Below are 11,111 nucleotides of genomic sequence, written 5' to 3'. Positions count from 1 at the left end.
ATACTACTTTATCCAACTTGGAGCCCGTCAGAGCTGACTATGGGCACGAGCAGGTTACTTGCTGGGTGTGAGGCCAGTCCATTGCAGGGCAAACGCAGTGAGAAAGGACATTTACACTGAACACAAATATAAATGCAACACTTTTGTTTTTGCTCCCACTATAGACAAAAAATGCCTATTTCTCTTAAATATTGTTCATACATTTGTCTAAATCTGTGCTAGTGAGCACTTCTTCTTTGCATAGACAATCCATCCACCTACATGACATATCAAGATACTAATTAGACAGAATTATTATTGCACAGGTGGGCCTTATGCTGGCCACAATAAATTGCTTATTGGTGTGATTGTGAGTGTGTGCAACTCTGACAGTCTATGACAGAAACAATGCCTTTGTCCATTGTTAGCATTGTTAGATCCAGTGCATTGCAACCCTGAATTGGATAAAGTAAGACAGGTAGGATTAGAACTCAAATTACCTGATTTATATCGATGGTAATATCTGAAACAAATGAACTCCAGTAAGAAGTGGATCACATTAGCTCATTGCAACTTTATAGCTTGCAAACAGTTGTAATTGCACAACTGTGTTATAACTGATGTAAAACCCACAGTCATAACAAAGATGAACTGCCTATTGCACACCAATCTGCTTATGTCATAATCATGACATGTGGCTTCGGCCCACCAACAAGTTTCCAAAACTAACAAATTATTGTTTGTATGTGACAGGATGATGCCCATTTGAAGCAGGTATTAATCGAAATGACTCCAAAGCAAAGACACAATTAGTCCTCTCCATTACATTAGCTGCCATAACTAAAAAAAAATACTTGTGATAGAATTGTGTTTCACAATTTGGCCCTATGGTATCAAAGATCATCTTTTTTGACTTACGATGACAAGCTTTGTGAGTGTGTAAAAATGACCAAACATAAATGTTGAGTGTTGCACATTGTTGATGGTGTTATTGTGACATGGTCTGCAAAGATACATAGATAAATGCATTCACCTCAGCCATGGGTAGAGGGGGGAGATTTGTGCTATTTTTCACCCTATTTGATGGAGAGACACAGCAGAACAGATTATAAATCTAAAACAATAGTGATGCAACTGCTTTTAGTATTCAATACAGCCTTTGTTCTCACCTGCCTGCTACTTTTACACTGTGCTACTAAATTGCAATTCATGTTAAGCTCAGCAAATAGCAACCCAGTGAGGAATTCAAACAATTCTCCTCATCCTCAGGAACATTTCATTGTGAGAACGAGTCCTGCGGTGAAACTGTGGTGAAACTGCGCCCCCATGGCGGCGGCCGTGCCTTCTCAAAGCGGAGCCGGAAGTGACGTTTCAAATACAACAGCTCCAGGACCGCGTTGGGTAAGGCGTCTGTCCACTCAGTCGGCCTATATAAAGATTTCCACGGTCTTTTGCGAATTTTACAATACAGCACGATCATTCAGCGCGCGTCACGTTTTTATGCGAGCGGCAAACAAGGTTCAGTTTGGCCCTAACGTTCGCGACCACTCTGATAGATACGTCTGCGTTAGCTTTAGCTGCTAACTCGGCTAACGCTAGCTGAGGCTACACGGCTCATGTCCAACAAGATGGCCCGACGCGGTAGGAGTTTACTGTGGGGCGCATCTCAAACCTTACCATGCAGAGAGTTCAGTTTTCTTAAATTATAATAACGATGCGTTTTTTTTTTCACGCATTAAATGGTGCGAAAAGATTACAAATATACTTCTGGCTTAGTTCAATCGATTTTCCACCGCGAACATTAACGGTTTTGTGTTAGCCTAGCTAATAACGCCGGCGAGCGTGTGTGCATTTCTGTACCATCGCCGTTTTAGCAATTTAACTATTTCATTGTCCATTAACACATTTTGTATTTCCAGGAATAATCGATTCAGAGTCTTCCCATTAGCTGGCGTCGTGATGAGAAGATGAACTAACCGCGGCCTGCATGTTGTGTGCATTATTCCGCAGATGCCTGGTTGTTACAGAGATGAGTTGTGAGAACGTGAAGCTGTTCGTGGGGAATCTTCCTTTAGATGCGACACACGACGAGATCACGAAGCTGTTCTCTCCGTATGGCGAGATCAACACCTGCTCCCTGCTCAGACAGTATGCCTTCGTTACCCTAAAAGGAGAGGGGGCGGCAGACAGGTATGCAACTCTTATGTCAGTTAGGATCAAATAGTTCCCTACACATTATATAGCTAAGATATTCGGAGACAGTGCTGCAACAAACGACCAGTCAGTCCAAATCAATACGAATGGGCTATTATTCAGTTAGCAGCTTTAAATTAAAATACTTAAAGAAAGATTAATTCTTTTCCAAAAAATTCTATTTTTTAATCCACTTTATTGCAAAGACAAATTTAAATGCATTATAAAAATCCCTCATTTTAATCAACCATAAGACCCTTACTCTAAAGGCAATGCAAATTAATTTATTTGGCACCATTTGGACAGAAATTTTTTAAGTGTTATCCAAGGAAATAAAGGTATTGCATTATAATAATTAAGAAAGTCATAAATATAGTAAAAAAAAAAAAAAATATTGCGAAAAGGGTAAAGAATGATATTAATATCTATTGTTTAATGGAAAGTCCGTCAATGTGTCAGCAGTCCTCAAATGTTCAGGAAGTTTGTTCAACAAGTAAGGAGCGTAGGAACCAAATACTGCTTCACCTTATTTCTTCTGACTCTGCGAACACTTGTAAACCGCTTTCTGGAGTTGTCAGGAGTCTGAGTGTTTCATATTCTACCAGTAAATCTGAGATGATATTTAGACCCGAGACCATTCAAATCTTTATAGACCAGAAGTACGTTTTTGAAATTGATCCTTTGACACACCCGACAGCCAGTCGGTGACCAGAGACTGAAGCTAAGGTGTGATATACTTCGTCCAAAGGTATATTAATATATATAACTCATGTAACTTTTGCTTTCTCTAAATATGGGATATTAGCAGCACCAGAGCAGAAGTGAAAGAAAAGTGTGTGTTCTGAACATGTCACGGTCTATTATAGTCAGTCGGATGGTGCGACTACACGAGTCACGGTCACGGTTTATTCATACTCTGGACTCGCAGTATCTCAGCTCTGTCTTCTCTTGACGTGCTGCACAAATGCACAGAAGCCATTTTGCCACCTTTGGCAATTTACTCCCGACTCACTGGATAACATCAATTTCTGTTTTGTGTACATTTGATATAATTGCTAGTGTCAGGCGTAGAGGAAAACTACTCATTATAAAGAACTGTTTTGGAAACGTTGAGAAATCCCTTTGCTTTCCTACGGACAGTGTGACATGGGTCCACACTGTGGATATCATGGCTTTCGTTTCTGCTTCACTGACTGCCACCATGTGACTTACCAGCTGCAGAGCTGTAACTCACTGCAGAGGTCAGATAGAAGAAAGGCCCTACATGATGACTTGCCAAATATTAAATTCTGCCACTATTTTCTTTGTTGACAAATCCTATCTTTAATTCAAATAAATGTGGGGGGCAAAATGTTTGTCTCCCAAATATGAGCACCGTCTGTATGCATAACTAACTTGACATCCAGAGTATTGTTATATTGTAATTGAATGTAAAATGATAGCTGCAGCGTCTTAAAAAAGTTTAAGGTAATTCACGTCTCGACTACACTGTTTTTAAGAGGGTTATTGTGAACTCATGGGTTTTTGGAGCCTTGTGATTATTAGGGCTGCTTCGCTGTAAAGTCGGCACCTTTCACTGTAGCGTGGAATCGCACTTCATTCCCAGCTTTACTGTCGGTTACAGATGGACGGTGGTATTCAGCTTGTTAGCAATATGGTTGCAGCTGGTGTGGCAGCATTCTGAACTAAAACCGTCAACGTTTGGGAGCATTTTCCTCTTCATGCAGGAATGAAAACATTTTCTTGTAAAATTTGTAAAGTGGATAGAGCGTGTCACAGAAATACATCGCACGTATTTGAAGAGGAGCCACATAGGGAGTTTAATATACATTGAGTATACATTCCCACAAAGCTTTTTAGTGTTTAGACTAGTAATGTTCCTAATGTGCCTGACATGAAGTAGTTTATCAAATATGTCGTCTAAAGAAGACTAAGAGAATATCTGCATATTTTAAGAAAGAAAGACATATTATTTTAAAATTGTATTAAGGCTGTTAAAATGAATTGCTGGAGTTTAAAATTGAACGAATGAAAACTAATCAACTGCAGCTATTGCGATTATAGTCTTTAAAGATTAAAAAGGAAATAATGTGTTGGATGGGTGGCTCCGGCTCATTATTCAAACCCACGTTACTCATGAAATGACAAGATACTATAATATGCAGGCTCCAACTGAAATAACACTGCGCAAAAAGCAACCACAGGACACACCTGCTACTATTACAAGCTGGCTGGGCGACGATTGAGCCTATTTTATTTCCTGAGTATCACGCAGCTCACCTGCAGCCTGATGGAATGAGTTAACGGAAAATGTTTATTGTTGCAGCAGCAAGTGGACAGTAATAAAAAGATAGCAAAAGAATGCAAACAATAATAAATATTAATAACAGTGTTTTATAAACAAGATAACCGTGACGATACTTTACATTCTTGCATTACTACACAGACTAGATAGATGAATAATGTTTAATACACAGAGAACGGTGATGGCCATTAAAATGTGCAGCGTGTGTAATTGTCCCGGGTTGCCTTGTGTGAGGTGGTGTTGGTGTTTCGTGTCAGTCGTTCTCATTTCAAACTATAGAATGCAAAATGTACCAGACAGTTAATACCTGAATAATACCCATATAATTTGTGGTACATAGTTTGACTAGTTGAAGACTAACATAATACTGATTATAGGTTCAGATTATAGTTGAATACAAATTAAAGACAAGTCTTAAAACACTGAAAGCACCCGGCTGATTTTCAGGTTGTTGTTTTTTTTGTATTTATCGTCTAAAATTCTTGCTGTTATTTTTTTACTGTGTCATAGCTGATCTTTAGAAAAAGATCCTTTGTGATCACTTGCACTGCGAATGTTGATGAGAGTCTTGTCTTGTGTTGTGTTGATCTCGCAGGGCCATTCGGCATCTAGATGGCAAAGAGTACAGAGGCAGACCCCTGGTGGTGGAGGAGTCGCGTGCTCGCCCCCCCAACTCCACTAAAGTGTTTGTCGGGAACCTCAGCGCTACGTGTTCAGCAGATGACTTGCACGGGTTGTTCTCAACCTTTGGAAGAGTTTTAGACTGTGATAAAGTAAAAGGTAATGATCAAGATAAAGACACGATTATTGTGTAAGTACTGCTAAGCCCACGCTGATCGTTCTTCTCCCTGTGTGCTCCACAGCCAGATTATGTTCCAATGTTGGCTATGCATTTGTGCATATGGAGCGGAAGGAGGAAGCCATGGCAGCAATCGACGCGCTCAACGGGACCATGTATAAAGGCCGTCAGCTGGCGGTGGAACTGTCCAAAGCTCAACCATTGGTCAACCAGCTCCTATCTGCAGGAAATGCAGGTGGTGTAAAGGGAGATGAGAAAGTGTGTACAATATACACTCTCTTATGTCCATCTGCTCATGGTTTCTGTTGACATGTTGCTTGTAGGTGGCAGAGAGGGTCTTCTCCCTCGACCTCCCCCGTCACTAGAGCATCACCAGAGTCAGGCGGCTGTGCTCGCGGCGGCCGCAGCTGCTGCTGCTGGACTTCCTATTCAAGTAAGTTATTCCTTCAGCTCCTATTCAGCATAATTAGGTTAATTGCACACCTTTCTGACTACATGAGACTTTTTTTTTTTCTCCCAAGTTCTAAAAATGCACATATTCCCTCGCAGGTTCAACAAAGTGTCCATAACTCTTTCTACAACACCACATCCTTTGACCCCACCTACGCGGCTCTAAAGGGCATTACAAGTGCTAAAGGGGCAGATGGTGTCATATATGGGGCTCTTGCCAGTCAAGTGTATGGCACCGTTGCTGACCAGGTATACCAAGAAATCGCCAATCACAATCCAGGGCCTGCAGTCCCAGCTGAGGAGGTCGATCCGCAGACAACCCCAGATCCAACGACGCTTTTTGAAGCAGCAAGAGCCAAATTCTTTCAAGAGGGCCAGAAGGTGTGTTCACATACAAGTTGCTTGCTTCATTCAGTGTTGGCGACATGTTTGTATTTACGTACGTGTTTAAAATGAAAGGTTCTGGCGGAGCAGCAGGCGGGAAGAAAGGCAGCAGCCACAGAAACCGAGCGGGACCGCAGCCCAATAAGAGGAAATCGAGCCCCTCTCCTCCCCGACCCGGTTCCAGGTTCCTTCGCTCAGATTCGACCCAAACGGCGAGCCCTTCTGCCGACACCACCAGGAGTGTCTGAAGACTCCCCACCACCACCAGCCACCACCACGACCACCACCAATGCAACTGAAGGCTCAGATCCTGTTACAAGGTGCTGCAACGCGTGCCTGATGCTGCTGCTACTGTGTTTTCTTGTTTTTTGTTTGTTTTTACATTCATATTTGCACAGCCTTTTTGTGATGGTAGTTTACTAAACTATACCTTTCTCAAAGATGCTTGTTTCAAGAAATAAGTTTCTTTTCAGGTTATTCTGGTGATGTATTATAGTGTGAGAAGGAACTGAAGTATTCCGTTCACCTTCATATCATAGAAATAGCTGATTAAGTAGCATTTGGCAAAAGCAGCTATTTCAAAGAACTAAAATAAGACGTGATTTAAAATAAAAATAAAAACCATATATCTCAATCTGCTTTTCTCCCTTAATATACAATCCAGGTCCTACGCAGAGTACTATCAACAAATGCATCAATACCAACAGTATCAGCAGTACCAGCAACAGTACCAATACCTCCAGTACGCCTACACCAATCCTCCGCCGCCCCCTCCAGCTCCACCAGCCAACACACAGACGGATGGCTCCACCACGTCCCCTGCACCCCCAGGGACATACTCCGCACCCCCGACATACGCATCGGGAGCCTACCCACCCCCGGGAACGTACGACACGTCGGGAAGCTACGACGCCTCAACCGGGGGCTACAGTACTTCAGCCGGGAGTTACGACGCCTCGACGGGAAGCTACGACGCCTCCGCCGGCTATGACACATCCGCAGCCTACGGGGCGTCGGGAGCATATGATTCATCTGGAGCTTACGCAGCAGCGGGAAGCTACTCCACATCCACACCGTATGAGCAGACACCCGCACACGGGCAACACATGCCCCAGCGCCATGATTACCCTTACCACACGCCAGAACCCCCTTACCGATAGGTCCACAACCCACACACTCCTTACACACTGCAGGTGTGTGTGTGTGTGTGTGTGTGTGTGCGCGTGCGTGCGTGTGTGTGTGTGTGTGCGTGCGTCTGTGTAAGTGTGCGTGCATGTGTATTTACATAAGGGACTGTTTAAAATCTGAGAGGGAGCAAGGTTGTAATTTAAATTTGCTTTGAATTTTAAGCCCCGCCCCTTTCTCCACATTGGCTAACGTCATCTCCATCGAGTTTGTCTGTCATTGGATGTCGAGTCGAGGGAATCTCAGTTAGCAAAGTCTTTGGACAAGTGACCATAAAAGGGCCAGAGAAGTTTGTCAAACATTTGTAGTTTGTGTTAGTTGTTAGAGAAGCGCAGCTGGTTTCTGGTCGAATGTTGAAGCAGCTTATCAGTTGCCGGGGAGAAAGTTAAGACTTTAAAGTCAGAGTTGAATCTCTTCGCACACGGTTCTGTTTGAGGCCGAGTTGAGGGCTTTTCTATACTCCACACAAAGAAGAGTTTTTTTCTTTTTTCTTTTCTTTTCTGCCGCACAGTGGAGCACATGTTACAGCAGATCATTAACTGCACCTTCACACATCGTAGGTAAGCCGCAGCATGACGGGCAGGCCAGAAATCATGGCAAGTGAACTGGTGGTTTAATCTTCAGGTGAATTGACATCCTCAATAAACAGACAGTATTCTCTTTTTCTTTTGAAAATTGTATTTCTTGACAGCCAAAATTAATGAAGACCAAATTGCATGTTTAGACCACATGTCGCTTTAATGAACATTTAGCTGGCAGCTGATTGTATCACGGTTTATTTTAAATTTGTATTTTTTTTAATTATTATTTTTTTTTTGCAGTTTATGTAATGAACACTGGATGCTTTGAAGCCGAAACGGCAGCTTCACGTTACAGCAAGGAAGGTTGACTTTATTGCTGCACTGTTGTATTAGTCTTCATTTTTAGCTTGGGGCATCAATAAAGTTTTAACTGTGTATTCAAGGTCACCGTCATTTGTGGCTTAAAAACGTCTTTTGTGGAGTATATAACAGACCGTGGCTTGAATTCAGTCGCTGTGGCCATTTTGTAACAGTCAGCCAGCCGTTCCCGACATTTAGCTGATGTGTGTTTGACAGCAAGAGAAGCAACACTGAAGTAAAAGTAGTTTTGAGAAATGATAAAGAGATTTGTGCTTTTACTGGTGAGTCACGATGACATTGTGGTGAATTGACCAGATCCAGTCACATTAATGGTAAAGGCTGATTTGACTTGGGGCTTCAAAGTTGACAGTCGAGAGAGAAAACGGTGAGAGCGCTTCATTTATGTCAGCAGTGAGTCATCGATCACACTGATTTGTTGGATTTGAATTTCCCACTGAACGACTTGTATTTGATTTGTCCTGAAGTAAAACCTGAGACGACTTCGGGGTTTGAGGTGTGACTGTGTAGTGGAGCTGCCACTTGTTCAGCATCACATTGATCTGAAATATCGACAGATGTTACCAGGGTGTAATGAAGCACGCTTGAAGTCTGAACGTGATGAGGGAGAGTTTTTTTTTTTTTTTTTTACTTTAACTTTTGGTCTAAATTTGATAACAGGAAAAACTGAGCGTGTGTGTTCAGACTGAAGTATATGATTGTTTCCAGTAGCTCATAATTGATCTTGCTTGTTTTCCTGTGTATCTCTACCTGAATGCATCATAATAGAACAAACATCTCAGGAGTTTAGTATCTTTACACCGTTTCTGGTCAGAGGTCTGTTTGTTTTTTACCTCTCAAATCGAAGGGAAAAAAAATTTGTCATACACGGTTTCCTTTCTTTGGTTTTTGTGTTAATAAATTGTCATCGAATTTGGGGCAATACTGTTGAACCCGGTCCGAAAGAAGACGTGTGTTTGTCAGTTTTGGATGTGTGTGAGTTTGAGAGCCAGGAAGAACGTTTGAGACTGAAGCTTGGCCGTATGAGTTCTTCCACCTTGAAGGTTTTCGCGATATTTCCGATCCGTTCCAAACTTTTTCTATCGGCAGCTTTTGAGTCTCGTCAGCAGTTGTATGTAACGCCTTTGCTCTCATTAAACGCTTTGGATTCTTTTCCACATAGTTTTCCTACAAAAAAAAATCCAACTAAAAACTGTACAATTTGGTACTTTATGTAAATATTTCAAATTGAAAAAGCGATACCAACCAACACTTCGGTCAGAGTTGTGACTGTTAATATAATCGATTGATTGTATTTCTTACTCCCAATTTGGCGGCCCGATGCATTGAATTCTAAAAGAGTGTGTGAACTAAGCCTGCAAGTAATTCGATCATTTTTGATGTGTGAATGGTAAATCTTGCGGTCTGAGCGGCGGTGAAGAACCAGTGAACGCAGCGCGGTGGCGTGTGGCCGACGTGTGTTTGAGCGAGCAGATTGGAGGTGACAGCCTCGGTGCTGCAGGTGTTTGGAAAAGTTTTTTATTTTTATTTTTTTGTGGTTCTGGAAAGGCCGCTCATTTTCCCGGGCAGCAGTTAGAAAAGGCGACGACCTTTCTTTTTTTCCTTCTTTTGGTCTCACCACAAGCATCATTTTGTTGCATGGCTCGAATTGTCTGTCACGCCCCAATCAGTTTTCAACTCCACGCTTACAACCAGACGTACATTGACTAAAGTCCATTGCATTTTACTCATGGAAATCAGACCACAAGTGCAAATGAATCTAATGCGCAACTAATATAATCTCTATCTCCTGCCATATAGTACTCTGATACGAGTGTACCACATCCTCTTTTTTTTTTTCTTACTCGGCACCTGAACTGATTGTCCTGTGTTAGGTTTAAGTGACACATAGCCTCTCTACATTATTCCACCTTCTCCATGTGAACTGTTAGTTGCATGCCTTGTTGTTGCTGCTGCTCCAGCCACCTTCTTCCTCTTGCTGATTATTGCAGCTAGAGTGGGAGGGAGCCAAACTGAGCCCTTGCCCTGGACGTACGCCACACGCAGCTGTAGCGTGGAATGGGGAAAACAGCAGCGTTAGGCCTGAAAACTGCTGTGGACGATGGGGTGTCCCCCCACTAAGGTAAACACTCAGACCACACACTCCTGCCCCCCCCCGAAACACACTCACAAACAACATGCATCCAGCACAGATTCGCCCATGTCCATACTTCTGCTTCCGTACGGATATTGGCTTGTCAGGATTATACATTTTTGGATATATTTTTTTTTTCCCCTTTTAGATTTAAAAAAACTAAACAAAAAAAACCCTCTTCTTTTGATTTTTCAGTTCTTATGCCCCAAACACACTCTGCTCATACATTCCTGCTCACAACGTGCCCACTCACACACACACACACACACACACACAACCTTTCGAGGACGTCTACACCACCGTCAGTGTAAGTCTGCACACTTTCCGCAGCAGGGAGTCGGTCATTAATGCGTCTCGCCGCTGAAGAGCGCCAGGCAAACAACCACAGCTGGATTTGGGACACTGAGGGAGGCTGAGTTGCTTTAGTTTTTGTAAATTGCGCCCCGCGGCCACTTCGGGATTAAGTGCCTTGCTTAAGAGCACACTGGTAGGCCCTCCATTTGCAGAGTTGAATAACCTGGCTCAGGATCGGTTGCTGGTTCAACGCTCGACTCCCTTCTCTCCCCCCTCCAAAAAAAAAAAAAAAAAAGGATTTTTGAGACCACGTTCAACTTGTATGAATGACAATGAACACAAATATTATCATGTTTTAAATTACATTTTGTCCTATGTTCTTTGAAATGTTTAATTATCAATAAATAAATTTCAAAAAGACTTCTTTGTGTTCTCTGTGTGTGTGTTTGTGAAGATGATGTACCAAAAAACTCGCGGAGCTCAGCATCA

The 11,111-nt window shown here is 42.4% G+C and overlaps 1 protein-coding gene across 2 annotated transcripts; it reads left to right on the top strand.

Moving 5' to 3' along the window:
* The first annotated feature begins 1,350 nt into the window (after positions 1-1,350).
* Positions 1,351-10,899, top strand: rbm14a (RNA binding motif protein 14a). 2 transcript variants are annotated; one of them, XM_080483252.1, is made up of 9 exons: positions 1,359-1,380; positions 1,990-2,169; positions 5,073-5,257; positions 5,341-5,511; positions 5,600-5,709; positions 5,826-6,107; positions 6,186-6,430; positions 6,775-7,185; positions 10,186-10,899. In XM_080483252.1, the coding sequence occupies exons 2-9, from the start codon at positions 2,009-2,011 to the stop codon at positions 10,187-10,189; spliced, it is 1,569 nt and encodes a 522-aa protein (XP_080339378.1). In that variant the 5' UTR covers positions 1,359-1,380; positions 1,990-2,008; the 3' UTR covers positions 10,190-10,899. The 2 variants fall into 2 exon arrangements, with proteins under 2 accessions (XP_080339377.1, XP_080339378.1); XM_080483251.1 differs by lacking the exon at positions 10,186-10,899 and having other exon boundaries at positions 1,351-1,380; positions 6,775-8,251.
* Positions 10,900-11,111: the final 212 nt, after the last annotated feature.

The sequence above is a fragment of the Lipophrys pholis genome (genome assembly GCF_963383615.2).
Source record: "Lipophrys pholis genome assembly, chromosome: 16".
Taxonomy (NCBI): Eukaryota; Metazoa; Chordata; class Actinopteri; order Blenniiformes; family Blenniidae; genus Lipophrys; species Lipophrys pholis.
Note: the sequence above shows the minus strand (reverse complement) of the source record. Positions and strands in the feature narration are given on the sequence as shown.

Excerpts from the sequence above, each read along its gene's own strand:
- rbm14a (XM_080483251.1), top strand. The coding sequence starts at position 2,009 with ATGAGTTGTGAGAACGTGAAGCTGTTCGTGGGGAATCTTCCTTTAGAT. Across the intron at positions 5,512-5,599 it reads CCTATCTGCAGGAAATGCAG|GTGGCAGAGAGGGTCTTCTC; the intron begins GTGGTGTAAAGG and ends TGTTGCTTGTAG. Across the intron at positions 6,431-6,774 it reads GGCTCAGATCCTGTTACAAG|GTCCTACGCAGAGTACTATC; the intron begins GTGCTGCAACGC and ends TATACAATCCAG.